Source organism: Anoplopoma fimbria, chromosome 10 (genome assembly GCF_027596085.1).
Source record: "Anoplopoma fimbria isolate UVic2021 breed Golden Eagle Sablefish chromosome 10, Afim_UVic_2022, whole genome shotgun sequence".
Taxonomy (NCBI): domain Eukaryota; kingdom Metazoa; phylum Chordata; class Actinopteri; order Perciformes; family Anoplopomatidae; genus Anoplopoma; species Anoplopoma fimbria.
Window position 1 is genome coordinate 10,884,737 of NC_072458.1, and position 16,411 is coordinate 10,901,147.

General features: G+C 43.2%; 2 protein-coding genes across 2 annotated transcripts in view; one reads left to right on the forward strand and one right to left on the reverse strand.

The window, feature by feature from the left end:
- Positions 1-16,411, reverse strand: part of cldn35 (claudin 35) — a 242,449-nt gene that overhangs the window by 28,287 nt on the left and 197,751 nt on the right. The gene's annotated exons all lie outside the window — the stretch shown is intronic.
- Positions 1,244-12,878, forward strand: LOC129097510 (claspin). Its single transcript, XM_054606388.1, is given in 25 exon segments — positions 1,244-1,495; positions 2,433-2,550; positions 3,080-3,501; positions 3,946-4,092; positions 4,327-4,392; positions 4,487-4,559; positions 4,718-4,820; positions 5,127-5,710; positions 5,801-5,989; positions 6,122-6,285; positions 6,381-6,487; positions 6,489-6,563; positions 6,798-6,859; positions 7,044-7,243; positions 7,648-8,179; positions 8,292-8,325; positions 8,518-8,617; positions 8,701-8,846; positions 8,956-9,117; positions 9,244-9,365; positions 9,794-9,924; positions 10,119-10,248; positions 11,053-11,129; positions 11,392-11,553; positions 12,326-12,878. Coding segments are annotated over 25 exon segments (4,059 nt in total). The 5' UTR covers positions 1,244-1,468; the 3' UTR covers positions 12,452-12,878.

A 16,411-nucleotide genomic window follows, 5' to 3' on the forward strand; every position in this document is an offset into this window, starting at 1 on the left:
GAATACAGTTAACCTCATGAATAGACAATATAAGACAATATGACAATATATATGTATATATATGAAAATATATATGTATATATGTATTTAAACGATGTAAAGCATATTCAATCAAATATTGTACTTTGATCCTAGTAGAAGTAATTATTGTTAATTAATTGAGTAATTACTGAATCACTCTATTAATAAAGTCAATTAGTAAATAGCCTACTGAATTAGGCAACTTTAGTGATTCCATTTAATGCAAGATACGAATAAATTATAACGCGTTATTTTAAATTTAACTAACTAGCAGTATTTAAAGTAATTTCAATTGGCCCTTTCACATTGATAGATAATATACCATTATATATCCAATAATATACGGTAGTATATCTATAATTTGGGCTATTCTCTGTCATGACTCCTTTTACTTTTGGAATCTTGTATATGTTTTGAAGGTTATTCTTCTGAACTTTTACTTTGGTAAAATTTTAATGCAGGACTTTTACTTCAACACTGGCAATGCTGCTTTTACTCAAAGAAAAGAGTATTTGTTTCACCGCTGAATCAGATGCTTTACTTGAGTAGTTACACAACCGTGTAAAAATACTCCATTACAAGAAAAGAATCATGCGTTCAAAATCTTTCTGAAGTAGCAGTAAAGCTGTAAGTATTGTCAGCAAAATGTACTTAGTTTTTATACGTGTTTTATTATTTTATAGAGTTAGCCTAGAGGGAGCTATTTTGAACTATTTCTTGGGTAGTTTAATCTATATCAATTAATGCATTAAAACCATTAAATATTCTGGATGTAAAGTCTTTATCTCAAAAACTGAATAATAACTGTTTTGCTGAAATTTAGTTTAATAGTAATATAACATTATTGCCCAGAGCTAAGAGAGTGTCCATATAGATAAATCAGTATATTCACAGTGATGCACGATGCAGACATCACCCTGAATGTGCACAAAGTGCTCATCTGTTGATGAGCCAAACTGTTAATGTATATTTCACAGTAGGGAACTCTTATTTTGTAATGTACACATTCAGAGAGTAGGATCATTTTAGGAATATCAGGTCGAAAGCTCTCGCGCATGCTTGCCTGGAACCCCACCCGCCCGAGCATTCCCGGGATTTAAAATCAGCTCACACCAAGCCGTGTCGTCACAGTGGGCGGGTACAAACGGACCATATCGTCCAATAGGATTGCGAGAAGAGAGCGATTGACAACTCGGTGACGAAAAACTGCGGGCCAGCTGTCACGGCGCGCGAAAGATCAAAATTTCAATTCGGTGTGTATGGAACAGGCGGGAGGAAGAGAAACAGCCCACATAAAAGCTTTTTAATTATGCTTTAACTTCCTGAAACAGCCTTTGTCACGCAGACACTTGCTTTTCCACGTCTGTTGTGTCCGCGGACAGTCGACGAAGCGTTGTCTCGGCTGCTTCACTTCACTGAAGAGCGTCAACTAGCTCGGCGGACAAAGATGAGCCTGGTCGTTTCTCAACAACAGGTGAGGACATGCTTTCAGAGATCGGTGGCTTATTTGGACATCTAACGTTATTTATAGGAAAAGAATGAGTCTGGCATATATGTTGTCGGTCATGAGTAACTTTAACGGGAAACGACGGGCAAGATCAGGAGCACAGAGACAAATGTGCTCATTGCGGATCTAGTTAGCGTTAGCCAGTGAGCTAGCTCGCTAGTTTAGGTTTAGCCAGCAGGGATTGAGGTTGTAGTCTTGGCCTGCTCACATTGATTACATGCATGTTAGTTTGTCATTTTACTTAACCTACACTGTTAAAATCTTATATCTAAGCAGTTTATGGTACGTGGGCATCCCGTAGATCAATCACTTGTGCCTGTAAGTGTTTTTCATATGTATTGCGTGTAACATTAGCGAGCTAAGTTAACTACAGTCGTAGAAAGGAAGAGAGACCGCTAACGTTACATCAGCTATCGTACGTGCTCATTGTTTGGTTTATAACAATGTGCCACTAATGTAATTTAACATCCATCGGGCTGATTAAAGTCACACACTCGTGTGGCATAATCAATGTTAACTTAGCAGAGAAACTATGTTTTCGTTAGCTTTTTGACAAATACAGCCACACGGTTTAACTTTGGCATCTTTGAAACGGTTGTGCAGCGAGTTGGACGTCAATGTTTGCAGTCTGCCACTTTAACCATGCCATTGATACCTAGCACTACTTGGATTTCATTAAAGTATGGTTACAGTAGAACTACACAGAGCACAACAAGCAACCATGAAAACTAGAGTTTGGTAGGGTGTGCCTTAGATTGAGAGTGTGTAACATTGAATAATGAGCAACATTTTATTTATTTTTACCCAGTAAACAGACATCAGCCCAAACTGACTGCATTTCCCCCAGACTACAGAAAATGCACTTCACAATGGGTGAAAACTGTTTTTGTGTTATTGTACCCAGGCTGAGGGGCTCCTGGTTGTGGCCCAAACAGCAACGGAGAGTGATTCAGACAGCGGGATGGGCTCCCCAGCAGAGGAAATGGTCACTGAGACAGCTAACAAAAGAGAAGAGCTACCAGGTGAAGTAACACAACAATGGATGATAATCCTGCTTGAGACGGGGCAGGAGACACTTTGGCTGTGTAAATGAGGGACAATTGTGGTGAACTTGTTACACTTACATTATACAGTTTGTTTTTAGCGGCCACTTAATCACAAAGCTTACAATAGGTGTATCAGTGAAATTACTTTTTGAATGGCATTATGTGATCCACAATATTCCCCTGACGACAAATTGCCCCATGTAAATTCTATTAAGGTGTGAAAAAATAAATGCGACGTTTAAAAAAAGTGCCTCAATGACATGGCTGCACATACAGATTAAAGAGAATAATTATTTATCTTGTTTTGAAGAATCACATTTACTTTAAGTGCGTTTTAAAATCAAAAAAGTAAGGGTGGAGAGAGTAAGGTTACATTTATTATTTATTAAAACTAGAGCAAATAAAAGTAAGATCAAGCACAGAACACCAGCAGAAACTTTTTTTTATTATTATTTCAGATGAGATGGAAAATGCCCTGTTTTCTAAATTGTTATTTCATTTTTAGAATCTGACGACGATGAAGCCATCAAAGTTCACAGAAAGCCTCACCGTAACGCCATTAGGGACAGTGACAGTGAGGAAGAGGAGGCCGCTGCGGAGAACAGTGTACACATGGCCGAAGCGCTGGTCTTATCCGCTTCCAGCGCGGAGGAGATGGAGGCCGAAGAGGCAGGCGAGAAGGATGAGAGGAAAGAGAGGGGGGTGCAGAAGAAGAGCAAGAGAATAAGCCGCGCTCCGGTTGACAGTGAAGACAGCGAGCCTGAGCAGGAGCAAAGTGGAGGAATGGAGGAGCAACAGGAGGAGGTGAAATCACCGAAGGAACGGAAGAAGAGAGAGAAGAGCAAGAGGCATCGGGAGAAGAAGGAGAAGCAGAGCAAAGCTGTGGAAAAACTGAAGAAAAAGGAGAGGCTCTCTGAAATGAATGAGGTTAGTGAAGCTCAGCCTTTTTCTCTCTGTAGTGTTTTCTACTTCTAATGGTGAGATTCTAGTCTGGAGATGTTTGGAGAAAAAAACACTACTTCACTTCTATGTCATGATAAGTTTGGAAACAGCACATAAACCATGTGTTGTATATAGAGTACATACTGCTGTACATGTCAAATGTTTTCTTCATATTTCACATTCTCATATTTGTATCTATTGGAATTATTCTTTATGTAAATGGTGATATGGCAAAATGTGTTTATTATTATCTGGAGAACCAAAATTATCCAATCAAATAAATTAACATCTACACAAAGTTAAACATTTTAGATGTCAAATTAAATGTTAAACGACGCAGAATCAGAATCAAACGGTTGTTCTCGAATAAGAATCCATAATGTTAATCATATTTTATAATTTAAACAACTTTTGCACCCATTTCCCCAGAACACGCCTCTCCCTCGGGCTCTGAATGACAGTGGGTGTCTGCTGGGCGACACAGACCTGTTTGACACTGGTCTGGACGATGAGGATGAGGAAGAGTCTCTGGAGGCCATCCGAGCTGCTGTCAAACAAAAGATGAAAAAACACAAGGTACAAAAAAGATGACTTGGGGATATTAAAGATCAGAACAAGCACTGTGTTTATATGTAAAAGCTGTCAGCAGGAGTTTAAGCCCTTGCTTGTTGTTGTTGTTATCACTGCACAGCTGATGCATATTACACTGGGAGAAGAGGTTGCTAATTACACTTAGGTGAAATGCTGAGGTGATGACAGCTGTTGTCCAGACAGGCTTTTGTGTAATCAGTGTTTTAAATATTACTGCAGGATCCTTTCCTGGATGAGGAGGAAGAGGAGGAAGATGAAGACCCAGCAGAGAAACCCCAACGTGTGGTATGTAGTGGCAAAATACTTGACTTTATTCTAAATGCTTTAAAATGAATACCCAAACAAAGCTGTTTTCATTCTCAACATGTAACGTTTTCAGGAGAGGAAAGCTGCGCGCGCCAGCAAAGAGGCAATGAAGCAGCTCCACAGCGAGTCTCAGAGGCTGGTCAGAGGTCAGTTTACAACAAACAACTTCTATTGTGGCAACGTTTGAAGTGTTTTCTGATGATTATTCATGATTTCATACCTGTGATTCAGACTTAAAAAGGGGAGTCTAATGTCTTCCGTGCTACAGAGACTGCATCTTTGACGCGTTCGTCTGTCTTTGTAGAGTCCACACTTGGCCTGCCCTACCACCTCCCTGAGCCGAAGACCATCGACCAGTTCTTCAGGAAGAGAACCCGGCCGGAGGGTCCTGCCATGGCGTTATTGAAGTAAAGACAAACTTAACGCATAACACACATGCTTCAGAGCAACAGATAGCTGCATTGGCCAACAATTACTATGTGTAATCACAATTTTACCAGAGAAGTCTCATTTTGTGAAAGACAAGTGACCTACCAAAGCCACCATTTAATTGCTGGACAAGTTTAATTTCACATTTAATTAAGTAAATGTCAAGTATGGCAATCATTCCTGTCATTTAAACACACAATCAACATCCAATCAATTCTCACTTGAGTTTCAAGGCTTCCTTGATGAACAAATTCATTAATAAAAATCAATCTTATTTCCTTCAGATCCACAAAGTATTCAGCCATGATGTTGGAGACGCCATCGGCTCCTCCACCTCCTCCTCCCAGTGAGCCTCTGCAGCCATCCACAGAGCAGGACTCCTCTCCCTCTCTAGATCTGTCGTCCACTCAGATCCAGCCCATATCTCACCCCGCCGCCACCTCGTCCCCGCAGCAAGAGAGCCTCAGCCAGGCCAGAGAGGCAACGGCGAGCCAAGATCCCGACCAGGAATCCGGACCGATGCTTTACCTCTCCGAGAGTCTGCAGGAGTCGGTCACAGCAGATGGAGCGGTGAGACCTGCTTCTGATTCTGGAGAAGAAACACCTCCTGCACCAGCAGAGCAAAACAAGACTACAGAGTTGTCCCCGCAGAAAGAGCCTGTGTCTGGGGCTTCGGTGGAGCCTTTAGCAGCCCACTGTGGAAGCTCTGATTCGGCCGCAGCAGAGCCCTCAGCACAGCAACCAACCAAACCCAAAATGGACAAGTTGGCCAGACTGAAGAGGCTTGGACTGCACCCCCTACCTGTCGCTAAATTGTGTCCAGATGACGGGGCCTTCGTTCAGCTCGAGCCTTCGTCGCTCAACTCTGGTGAGCGCCAATTCTTTTAGGAAGACAACCTGTAATAAATCTGAATCAACTTGTCTGCTATTACATGCATCACCTCTCTTCTTCAATCAGGTGTGGAGGCCCTGAAAGTGCGTTACCTCCGTCACGCCAAGGCACCGGCACGCCCTCAGGGAGAGCGAACCATGCAGGTCAACATCGTCCGCAAAGACAGCGCCCCATCTGGCCAGGAGGAGCTGAAAACCGAGTCAGTCACTGTCGCCGTTAAAGAGGGAGCAGAGGAGCCTGTGGCAACCAAACCAGGTGTGGATATAATGCACGTGATGTGATGTGCAAAGAGGCAAGGGTTTCTGGGACATGAGTTAAGTGTGACAGGCGTATCGCAGGCCTCTTTTCAGCGACATCACTAACCTCCTCTGTCTCCTCGTTTCACAGGAGAGAAGCTGCTGACTCTGAAGCAGCGCCTGCAGCTCGCCATGGCCCAACGGAGGCAGGAGGAGAGGGCGCGCAAGGCCGAGCTGAATCGCCTTGACAACGAAGAGTGTGGGGATGAGGAAGAGGAGGAGGATGAGATGACAGATGAGTCTGAGGAGGAAGAGGTAAGGGGATGTTTGTGTCTTAGCTACTTTGGAGCAATTCATTTGCTTGTTCTCACGTAAAGCCCAAACTTTTCATCTTCATTTTTCTCCACCAGAACGTAGATGACTTACTCGGAGGTGATGGTGGCGAGGAAGAAGATAAGGAGCATGAAGATGAGGATGGCAGTGTTGCCCAGAGTATCAGGAGTCCTTCTCCTGTGGCAAAACCGACACTCCGACCTGATCAATACAGACAGCACACTCATGCTGTTCCCCGGCAACTCCTGCTCTCGTACCGGGTAAGTGCAGTTTTGGAGTGTGTGTGTGTGTGTGTTTTTTTATGGTTTTAACATTGTAACTTTGTAAGTGACTCTAGAGAATGCACTTTGAAATTATCAGTTAGTGTCACTTACTTAAGCATTGCCGTATAATACATGAAATAGTGGCGTTTTGGCATTTCTAAGCCACTAAAAACTTGAAACTATTTCTAATTGTTGTAGCTTCATAATTGTATGCACTGCTCTCCTTTTCAGTGATGGTGTAAGAAGGTCTGGTCCTTCTGGACAGGACAGTAACAGCAACAGCAATAAGATGGGTGGGTAGAGTGAGAGACTGTTGAGCTCAAATCAGACAAAAGTATAGTTATCATTAGTTATTAATGAGAGATAATGATTTAAATAGATTGATAACAATGTATTTGAATCAGCTTGAAAGTGCTCCTTTTGACACGACGCTCGGTGGTCTTTTCTCACGCTCTCCTTCGTCCTTCCCGTCTCCAGAAGAGTACGACTCTCTGTCTCTGGTGAAGGACAACAGCCACAACAGCAGCTTTGAGCTGGCGGGATCCATGATAACCTCCTACCAGCCTGTCAGTCACCAGCGCTCCGCAGGGAGGAGCGTCTCCAACTCCAACTCCTCCATGTTCCGCTCCCCTTCCCCCTGCCTCTTCAGGCCCAGCTTCCTCGGCTCTGCCTCCAAAGTAAGATATAAAAATGCTCAATACTTAGACAACCAAAATGTCATCACCAGGGGTTTGATTTCTCCTAAAAATGCATAGGATTAAATCAATGTATGTGTACAATTTTAGTGTCATGAATTCATTTATTTATTTGTTTGTTCATGAAATACACAATAAAGATACGATATGCACTCATAGACATTCTTGTAAACAACTTATATTCACATTTACATGACTTAACGAGAAATAAACGAGAGCCTGTGCAGGAAAGTAAGGAAGCTTTAAGTTTATACAAAAACTCAAGATAAACGGGATTACTTTGTTCGTGAAAATAGGGAAAGGCAACTATTAAACAAAGTAAAATTTCCATTTATACATAATGTTGTCACTCAGTAACCTGTAACTTTTTTTTCCCTCTCCATCAGAGCTCAGGCAAACTCTCCGAGCCGTCTCTCTGCCTCCCCGCTGAGGACTCCCAGGACCTGTATGCGCCTCCATCCCCAGGAGCAGATTCGGGGCCCCTGGGCGGAGCGGCTTCAGGTCCCGGAGGAGACTCCCAAGGCCGCTTCTCCCTGGAGGACGACACCCACTCTCAGCTGCTAGATGCGGACGGCTTCCTCAACGTGGGGTCGCGACCCGGTGCGCCTCGATCCCACAAGAGACAGCTGATCCTGGACAGCCTGGATGAGAATGCGATGGATGCCAACATGGGGGAGCTGTTGGGGTTGTGCTCGGGGGTTTTCGGGACAGCGCACAGCGGCTCAAGCAGAGCAGGAGGCCTCGGGGTGTCGCAGGAGGACGAGCTGCTGGGGTTGTGCTCCGGAGCGTTTCCACAGACACAGGCAGGAGACGAGCGGAAGGTAACGGACAAGAGAGAGGACAGAGGACGGGATGAAGAGTCTGATAATACCATGGATCAGCTCCTGGGCCTGTGTTCAGGGAAGTTTCCTAGTCCAGGTAAATTAGTTTTTGCTACATCACCTGTACTGTACTTCAGTCTTTTGTTTTGACTTGTTTTTACTTCCAGTAACACAATATTAAGATTTGTCTCGCTTGCTGCCAATTTCAGGTTATGCTCACACGGCCTCTCCAGCACAAGACAGGTAAAGTTTAAAGACCTCCCAAAATATTTGATGTAAAAGTTGATTACTTTTTGTAATTCTTTACAAAACTTCTCTCCTTGTGTCCATATTTCCTCTTTTCTACTCACTACTTCAGTCCTCTTGATTAAAGATAAATTAATTCTGATATTAATGTGCAATGTAAGATTCTCATTGTGATTTCTCTGTATAAAGTAAAAATAAGTCAGAGGAGGAAGAGCAGCAAGAGGAGGAGGAGGAGGAAGAGGACAGCGAGTTCCGCCTTCTGTCAGATGTGGAAAGTCACAGTGAACAGGTAAGATTGTCTCTGTGGTTTAAATGACATGCTGGATGTATGTCTTAATGATGGAAATGACAAGTGGATTGTGGGGTTTGTAGGAGGAGGATGAGGATGGTGGAGAGGAAAACGTTGGAGAGGAGGATGAGGCAGATGCTGGTGAGGACGATGACAATGACGTAGAAGAGGAGGAGATGCAGGGTGTCTTCGCATCACAGCGGGTTAAGAAGAAGAAGAAGAAGAAAATGTAAGTGTAGAATTTAAAGTTGGTGTTTGACAATATTGTAAAATCATTTTTATCAGATAATCCACGCTGTAGCACAGATGTTAATCGTTTTCCTGTCTCCTGCTCACAGGCGTTTGACCGACTACCTGGAGTCGGAGGCTGAGCTGTCCGGCAGTGACATGGGCAGCGACGACGAGGACGGAGACGGAGAGAGCGAATACGAGGAGGAGGAGCTTCTCGAGGAGCTTCCCTCTGACGAAGAGCTGCAGGACCAGGTCAACAAGATCCACATGTGAGTATAACGTCCCGAGCTCGAACTGCCTGAATGAGAGATGCTCAGGTCTTAATAATGCAAGCTGGATGTCTTGCTTCAGAAATGAAAACGTAAACCTTCGTCCTACCGGCATTGTTCCTACAGGAAGCAGGTAATGGACGATGACAAGCGGCGTCTGAGGCTCTATCAGGAGCGCTACCTCGCTGACGGCGACCTACACTCTGACGGCCCGGGACGAGCTCGCCGCTTCCGTTGGAAAAATATTGGTGAGTTCATATCATAAACTGGTAATTAAACTAGAATTTGATGGGGTTTTCAGACAGTAAAAGAAGACCTAACCCAAGTGTCTGAACACCAGGATTAATAGCTGTTCATTTAAAGTTTTGCAAATTTTTATTAAATGCTGTACACTTGGATCAACAGAAACGCACATAGAGAATGTTTATAGTTTTGTGATTAGCTATCAGGCTATAACCTTAGATATGCAGAATTCCAGATACACCAGAATTGATAATACATACATGAAGGAATAACACCAAATATGAAAAGACTAAATTAATCAAAACTCAGTGTGTGTGTTTGTGTGGGGGGGAATCATCATCTTCTGTTTTTAGATTCTACAAACTTAACTAAGCTTCCTTCAAAGTTGTTCCAACAAGCCATTTAGAGTTTCCTTTTGAATTTTTCCTCCCAGATGATGAATTTGGCGCAGACAGGACGGGAGCAGAAGGTGGGGAAGAGGAGGAGGAAGATGAAGAAGTGGACCTGTCCGAGGTCCAGAGGAGGAAAGAGAGACTGGAGAGAGAACAGTGGCTCAGAGAACAGGTAGCTTTACAGTCATTACTCACAGGTCATTGTGAGGAGCCATTAATAGAAATACCTTTTTATAGTATTGACTGATTTTAAAATGCAATTTTATGTAAATTCAACGCAGTCTTAGAAGAGAGTTGTCCCTGTAAACATACAAAGGGGATGTTGTTATGTTGTCTTCATTACCGTTTCTCTGTCTCCTCTCACAGTCTCAACAGAAAGCCAAGAAAGGGGAAGATATGGATGCAGAGGATGCAGAGGATGAGAAGATCGGAGAGGAAGACAGTCAATTTATGAAGCTGGCCAAGAAACTGACCGCCAAGACTCTGCAGAGAAAAGGTCGGTTGATAGGCCGTGCAAAATAATTCATGACCTTAAATAAAACACTTAAACATGCTGTTGTCCAATGATAACTACAGAAATAGACTTCTATCGTAAATAGGTAGAAAACACAATCACCTGACGGATCATTCCAAAGTTTGGGAGCATTTTCTGTGAATGGATGAAGGTGTGATTAACAGTTTCCAGATTTTAGCAGAGAAAAAAAGTCTTATCTTAGAGCCTCTGATAAATGCTTTTTGATCACCTGATGTGCTACAGAGCTTTACAGATAATGCAGAGACACACACACACACACACACACACACACACACACACACACACACACACACACACACACACACACACACTCTGATTGCACCAAAACACTGACACGTGTCCCAGCAAACTAAACTTACCCTGACGAGGGGGAAACTTCTGCCAATCCTGTCAACTTACTTTGGAACATTTATTTCCACAAAGTTGTGGCATTCTTGAGTTCCTGGAGAAAAAGAAATGTAACTAAAACTGAGTTTCTACATGTAATAATTATGGAGTTTGTTACTGGCCATTTTGTTAACTCACATTCAAATGACAAAGTGGGCTGTGCAACAGGATATTAGTTGGATTTAAAGGTCATTAAGTCAACTGAACACATGAATTTTCTTCTTTTTTTTTTTTTAACACTCCTTTGAAATAATTTGGATGATTTAAACGTAATTATTTAGCATCTTTCAAGGCAGAGATAAAGTCTTCTACGTCAGTGTGAAAACATTTGAGGAATATGAATATTTCACTGTCTAACTTTCACCCTTTTCATACCAGAGCCCTCTGTGGCACCACAGCCAGAGAAGAAGACACCGGCTCTCAACCCCTTCCAGAGACCCTCGCAACCCTCACAGGTAGGTTCATTGAATTTAAATTTTTCATTTTGTGCATATCTGATCTGTTCAACAAACAAAATAAACTTTTTCTCAGCATGATTATGTCATGTGTTACGATTACTAAATGTAACCTCACTGAAAAAGTTTTTAAAAAACGAGGAAGAGACGTGAGTTGATGTTTACCATTAGCCTTGGATATCATTTTTTTTTTTTTTTTTCATTTTCCTTGTGTCTGTCAAAGTTCAAGGTAAGACTTGTTGTTTTATTGATTTGCTTCCAGGTGAGGAGAGGGTCACTTCTGAGTCAGCCTCACTCCGTCCTCCAGAAGCTGGCTTCTATCTCAGAGGGGAATCCTCTGGCTCCCAGAAACAGCAGAGGCTTCCTGTTCCAGACTCTGTCTCCTGAGAAGGACAAGTCGACCTCAGACGCTCCCAAGAAACAGGTGAGTCTAACCTTATACTTGTCCAGGTGTTGGAGGAGGGACAGAAGGATGCTCTATTTTCGGGGTGCTGTCCCCTCTGGCCCCCTCGTGCATGTATCGCCAGAATGATGAATGCTTTGTTTTGATTGGATAAATGTTTCGAAATGAAGATGTCTTGTTGCAAATCGTAGCGTGCATTGTTGCAAAACAGGTGAAACGGGGCCGCCCGACTACATGAGCACAATTTGCCTCACCACTGGTCTTGAAAACAATAAGCTCATACAGCTGACTCTCCTGTGTTCTTTAAATATCTTCAGTGTTTTTCATAGAAAAAACTGTTTGGTAGCTAATAAAAAACATGCTCAGTCATATTTTCCAGCTGATTTTATTTTTTATGAAAAGATTAAATCACCGCCCCTGAACTTTGCCCACTTTGATCTTCCCCATCCACCCAGTCTGGTTTTGTGTTTTGAACTCCGTGTTCTGAAATGAGCACAAAAACAAAATACTTTCCAAAGATTGTGGGCAGAGATTACTCGGTGTGATAGTCATATGAGTGTGACGGGTGAACGTATCGTTTTGGATGACTTCTAGATTTAAGACACTAGGTGGAGCCAAAGCCCACTGGTTCCATTAGATCCTATTGAGCACAAAAGCTATTTTTTCAAAGCCGGATTTACCACAATATTCATCATGAACTACATTTTATGAAGTTGTTTTTTTTTTTTATACTGCATTAATTATAGTTTAACCACAAAATAAATGTATAACTTTCAATGTTTTTGATCCTCAGACGATGAAGAAGAGGGGGCCTGTGGAAGCGGTGAACCCAGCAGCAAAGAGGGTGTGCAGGGAGAACAGACCTGCAGGACAGACTAAAGGCCCCCAGAGGAGCATCTTCAACTTCCTGGACCACTGAGGTGGTAACACTACCAGCTGAAGGATAATCATCAGCAGTTAAAAGCCTGAATGGACCTCATATCCAGTATTTCACAAGCCAGTAAGACCTCAAAAATGAAGTGGGTGGTAAAGGGACGGTTGCGTGCCGAGGTGCCTTCTGCATCGCTCTTGAGACTCAAATATAGATGTGCGTGTGTGTGTGTGTGTGTGTGTGCGTGTGTGTGTGTGTGTACGTACATGTTTACACATTGCCTTAAAATGGCAAACTTAAACACACCACTGAGGCATCTCTTCTTCCTCACGATCACCTCTCTAGTTGGGCTTGTGGTCACGCCAACGGAAGCATTCATCTGTCACACCTTACTTGACTTAATCTGGACTTTCTGACAGAGGTCTATTTAAAAATGTTTTATCATGTAAATAGGATTGATTTGTTTTTTAATGATTAGGGAGTTTTTTGATGATTTTAAACTTATTTGTTTTACATTGTAAATAAAAGTGTATTTTAAGACATTGCTTTTGTCTTCTGTTGTCAGACCGGCTGTCGGTATCAGGTGGTCAGGTGTGTGTTTGTGCAACTCATTTAAGGGCTAACATTAAATTTGGCACAGATGTCCATGATCCAAGGATATCAGGATGACCTCTAATAAGTTAGGTGATCATCTGATTTGTCATTAGGCGCCACCATCAGATAAACATTTTATTAATCTAATACTTTGGTTTATGACAAGATTACTGCAAAACCAATAACTTTGTAGGATTTTCCTTCTTGCAACACTTTTTATGAAGAAACAAAAATGTATTTGTGAAGATTCATTGCCAATTTTGAACACCACCTAGCCTCAAATACACTTAGTTATCAGTCATCTTGTGGATAAGACGGTCTTCATTCATGGCAGACGTCCTAATGCCGCCTCTTGACTTTAAATGGACAGAAGTGAGTGTCTTCCAGCATGTTCTAAAGACTGCATGCCAAAGGCCACTGGTTACCAGTATAAAAGACTGTTTGAGATCATAATACACAGCAGAAAACAGACAAACATCTAGTGTTTCTCAGCATTCATTCCTGATTGTTCGTGGGAAAACATTAAGGTTTTGACGAGGCCGTATAGCTCCACTTCTCCACCTGTCCTTCGCTGTAAATCTTTCACTCTTACTTTCACTTTGTCTCCCAGCTTTAAAGCATAATCGCAGTTTAGAGACTAATGATTTGGTAAGTGGCTAATAATAGGCCGGCATTAAAGGGAGGGTCCTCTAACGAGCCCTTTCATGTCTCTCCATCTCATTAGTAGCCACGGTGATTAGGAAGAGGTCCCGGGGTTAGGAATGGGCGCAGAAGGGCCCATTACACATCATTAGGGGCCAATGCCAGGAGGCTCTGGAATGAACCCCATGGTGGGCCCCGCCCACAGCGGGCTGCTGTACCTGCAGGCAGGCCGGCTTAATCCCAGTGCTGTCGAAGCAGCCTTTACAGTCGTACCTTTGTCGACGTTTGTCTGCCTCGGCTCTGATTACTGGTGTCAGATTCTAAAAGGTCTCAGAACATCTCTGGATTTCTGAGAGATCTCAAGAGCCAACAAGTTTTGGGCAAATGAATGATATGATTTAGTGTGAAGCTGCCTCTGTCTATTTTTGAGCCATTACAATGCAATTAACCGAGATAAAGACTTGATTCCAAATCCTGAGGGCCTGTGTGCAGGGTCAAGAAATCAATCCTAATTAGAATTTAATAGGAATAGTGTCTGTGATTTTTTTTTTTAGAAATTCCCTCTTCTCTTTCTCCTCACCCGCTTCTCCGAACTCAATCTCACAACTTTGTCTAACCCCTGAGAGGAAATTATGAGGTCAATGCGGTAAAGCCAAGCTCCCACCCCCACCCTCTGATCTCCCTATTCACTCTCCACTTGAGAGAGGAGGAAGGTTACATGTTTTGGCACCGAGGCCTGGCTTCTAAATATCTAGAGGACACAGATCTGGCTTTATTCCGATTATGAGTAGGAGAGAGGGCAGAGGGTGGAATAATTGAAGAGAAACATGAGCTGTAGCACCCAACGGGTGTGTGCAGTGCCTGTGTCGTGACGTGTGCACTGTACGTGCGTGTCTGCTCACATCCATGCCTAAAATAAAAGTGTATAATTAGTCCAGAAAAAAATCAAAACGTGTGCTGGACTGGCGGTTTAATTTAGCACGTCTCGGCTGATTTGGGTGATTTTTTGTTGTTGTTGTTGTTGTTGATGAGAGCGCTGGCTGTGAGCTGGAGGTCCGGCAGGCCTTTTCTCTTTACAGTCTCTGTGCATCTCAGCGCCGGGGATCTGACAGTGTGGCCCTTGGGTGCTGCTGGCCGCCCTCGGCCCCTGTCACAGCCGGGACTGGTGCTGGAGTAGATGTGGAGCTGAACTGAGGGAAGTGGGTCAGGGCGCTGCAGGCTGTGTACAATTCAAACAAGGTCTTATTATGCACAAGGTAAGTCATGCTCCCTATTTTTTTTGTTTTTTAATTCTTTCCCATGTGTGTGTGTGTCAAAGGTGGGAGATGTGGTTGGTTTAAACATTACAATAATCTGCCCCCCACCACCACCACAGGAGGCCTCACTGATGACCCTCAGTCCTCAGAGTTCAGTCTATCGCTCCTCTTATCAGTGTCCTCTGTAGTTGTCTTTTGTAACTCGGCTTTTTCTTTTTAAGAGAGAGATGGAGGGAGAGATGATTTTGCGTGTGACGAGGCCTTGGGCGGACGGCTGTGTTTGATGTATTTTTTATGTGCTTAGGCTACTAGTGAACGATGGGGAGGGGGTGGGAAGGGAGGGAGAGAGGGGAGGGAGGAAGGATGCCTGGAGCTGATGCACTTGAATGGGGATGTTGTTGAAGGAGAGGGAGGGGGGCAGATACGGATAGAACTGTGTGTGTGTGTGTGTGTGTGTGTGTGTGTGTGTGTGTGTGTGTGTGTGTGTGTGTGTGTGTGTGTGTGTGTGTGTGTGTGTGTGTGTGTGTGTGTGTGTGTGTGTGTGTGTGTGTGTGTGTTGTGCATGATAAGAAGGAGGAGGACGTAAGGTTTTTTTTTTTCTCTGCCGCCAGCGACGACATGTCAGGGGGATGAGAGCAGGGTGGAGGGAGACAGTGAACACTTGTTAAGTCTGTCTGATGTAATACCACACACACACACACACACACACACACACACACACACACACACACACACACACACACACACACACACACACACACACACACACACACACACACACACACACACACACACACACACACACACACACACACACACACACACCTCTAGAAAACACACTCGCCTGCCGTGCCCTTACATCTGAGATTGACAAACGCAAAAAGCTCCACCAGTCAGTCACCACCAGTTTGAAAAAACACTGCAACAGTCCTCGGAGATATGACGTTGTCTGTCAGTGTTGCATTCTGGGTAGCAGTTTCAAAGCCTTAAACACACCTGAACTTGTAGATATGTTAGGATTTAAGAAAACAAAATCCCTAAACATCAGATGGGGTGAGTGAGTTTTGTCCCTACAAGGTTACTAAAGCTTGAAAGTCGTCCACTGTTTCCCCTTGCCTGATTGTTGAAAGTCCCTATTGCAGACTGACTGTGTTACTTAATGCACATATACTATCTCCTCACATAAAAATAATCTTGTACTTAATACTTAATTCATGCTGGGAACTTTTGCATTCCTGCACAAAAAACTCCCCACTTTTAACGCTTTTCACTCTGCTGGAAGTATCTGAATATTATATCACTTCATGTGAAAAGAATGCTCAAACAACGAAAAGAAGCAGCATTTGCTAACTTCATCGACTTTAAAGTTTCTTCCCAAATGAGTGCAACCCTATGTGCATGTGAAAATGCAGCTGGATGTGCTTTCCTTCTTGTTACTCCTCTTGACTGATGAATGTGCAAAGTTTGATACTAGAAGGTTTTTTGTGTCTGGAAGGGATCTTTAATTTTATAGTTC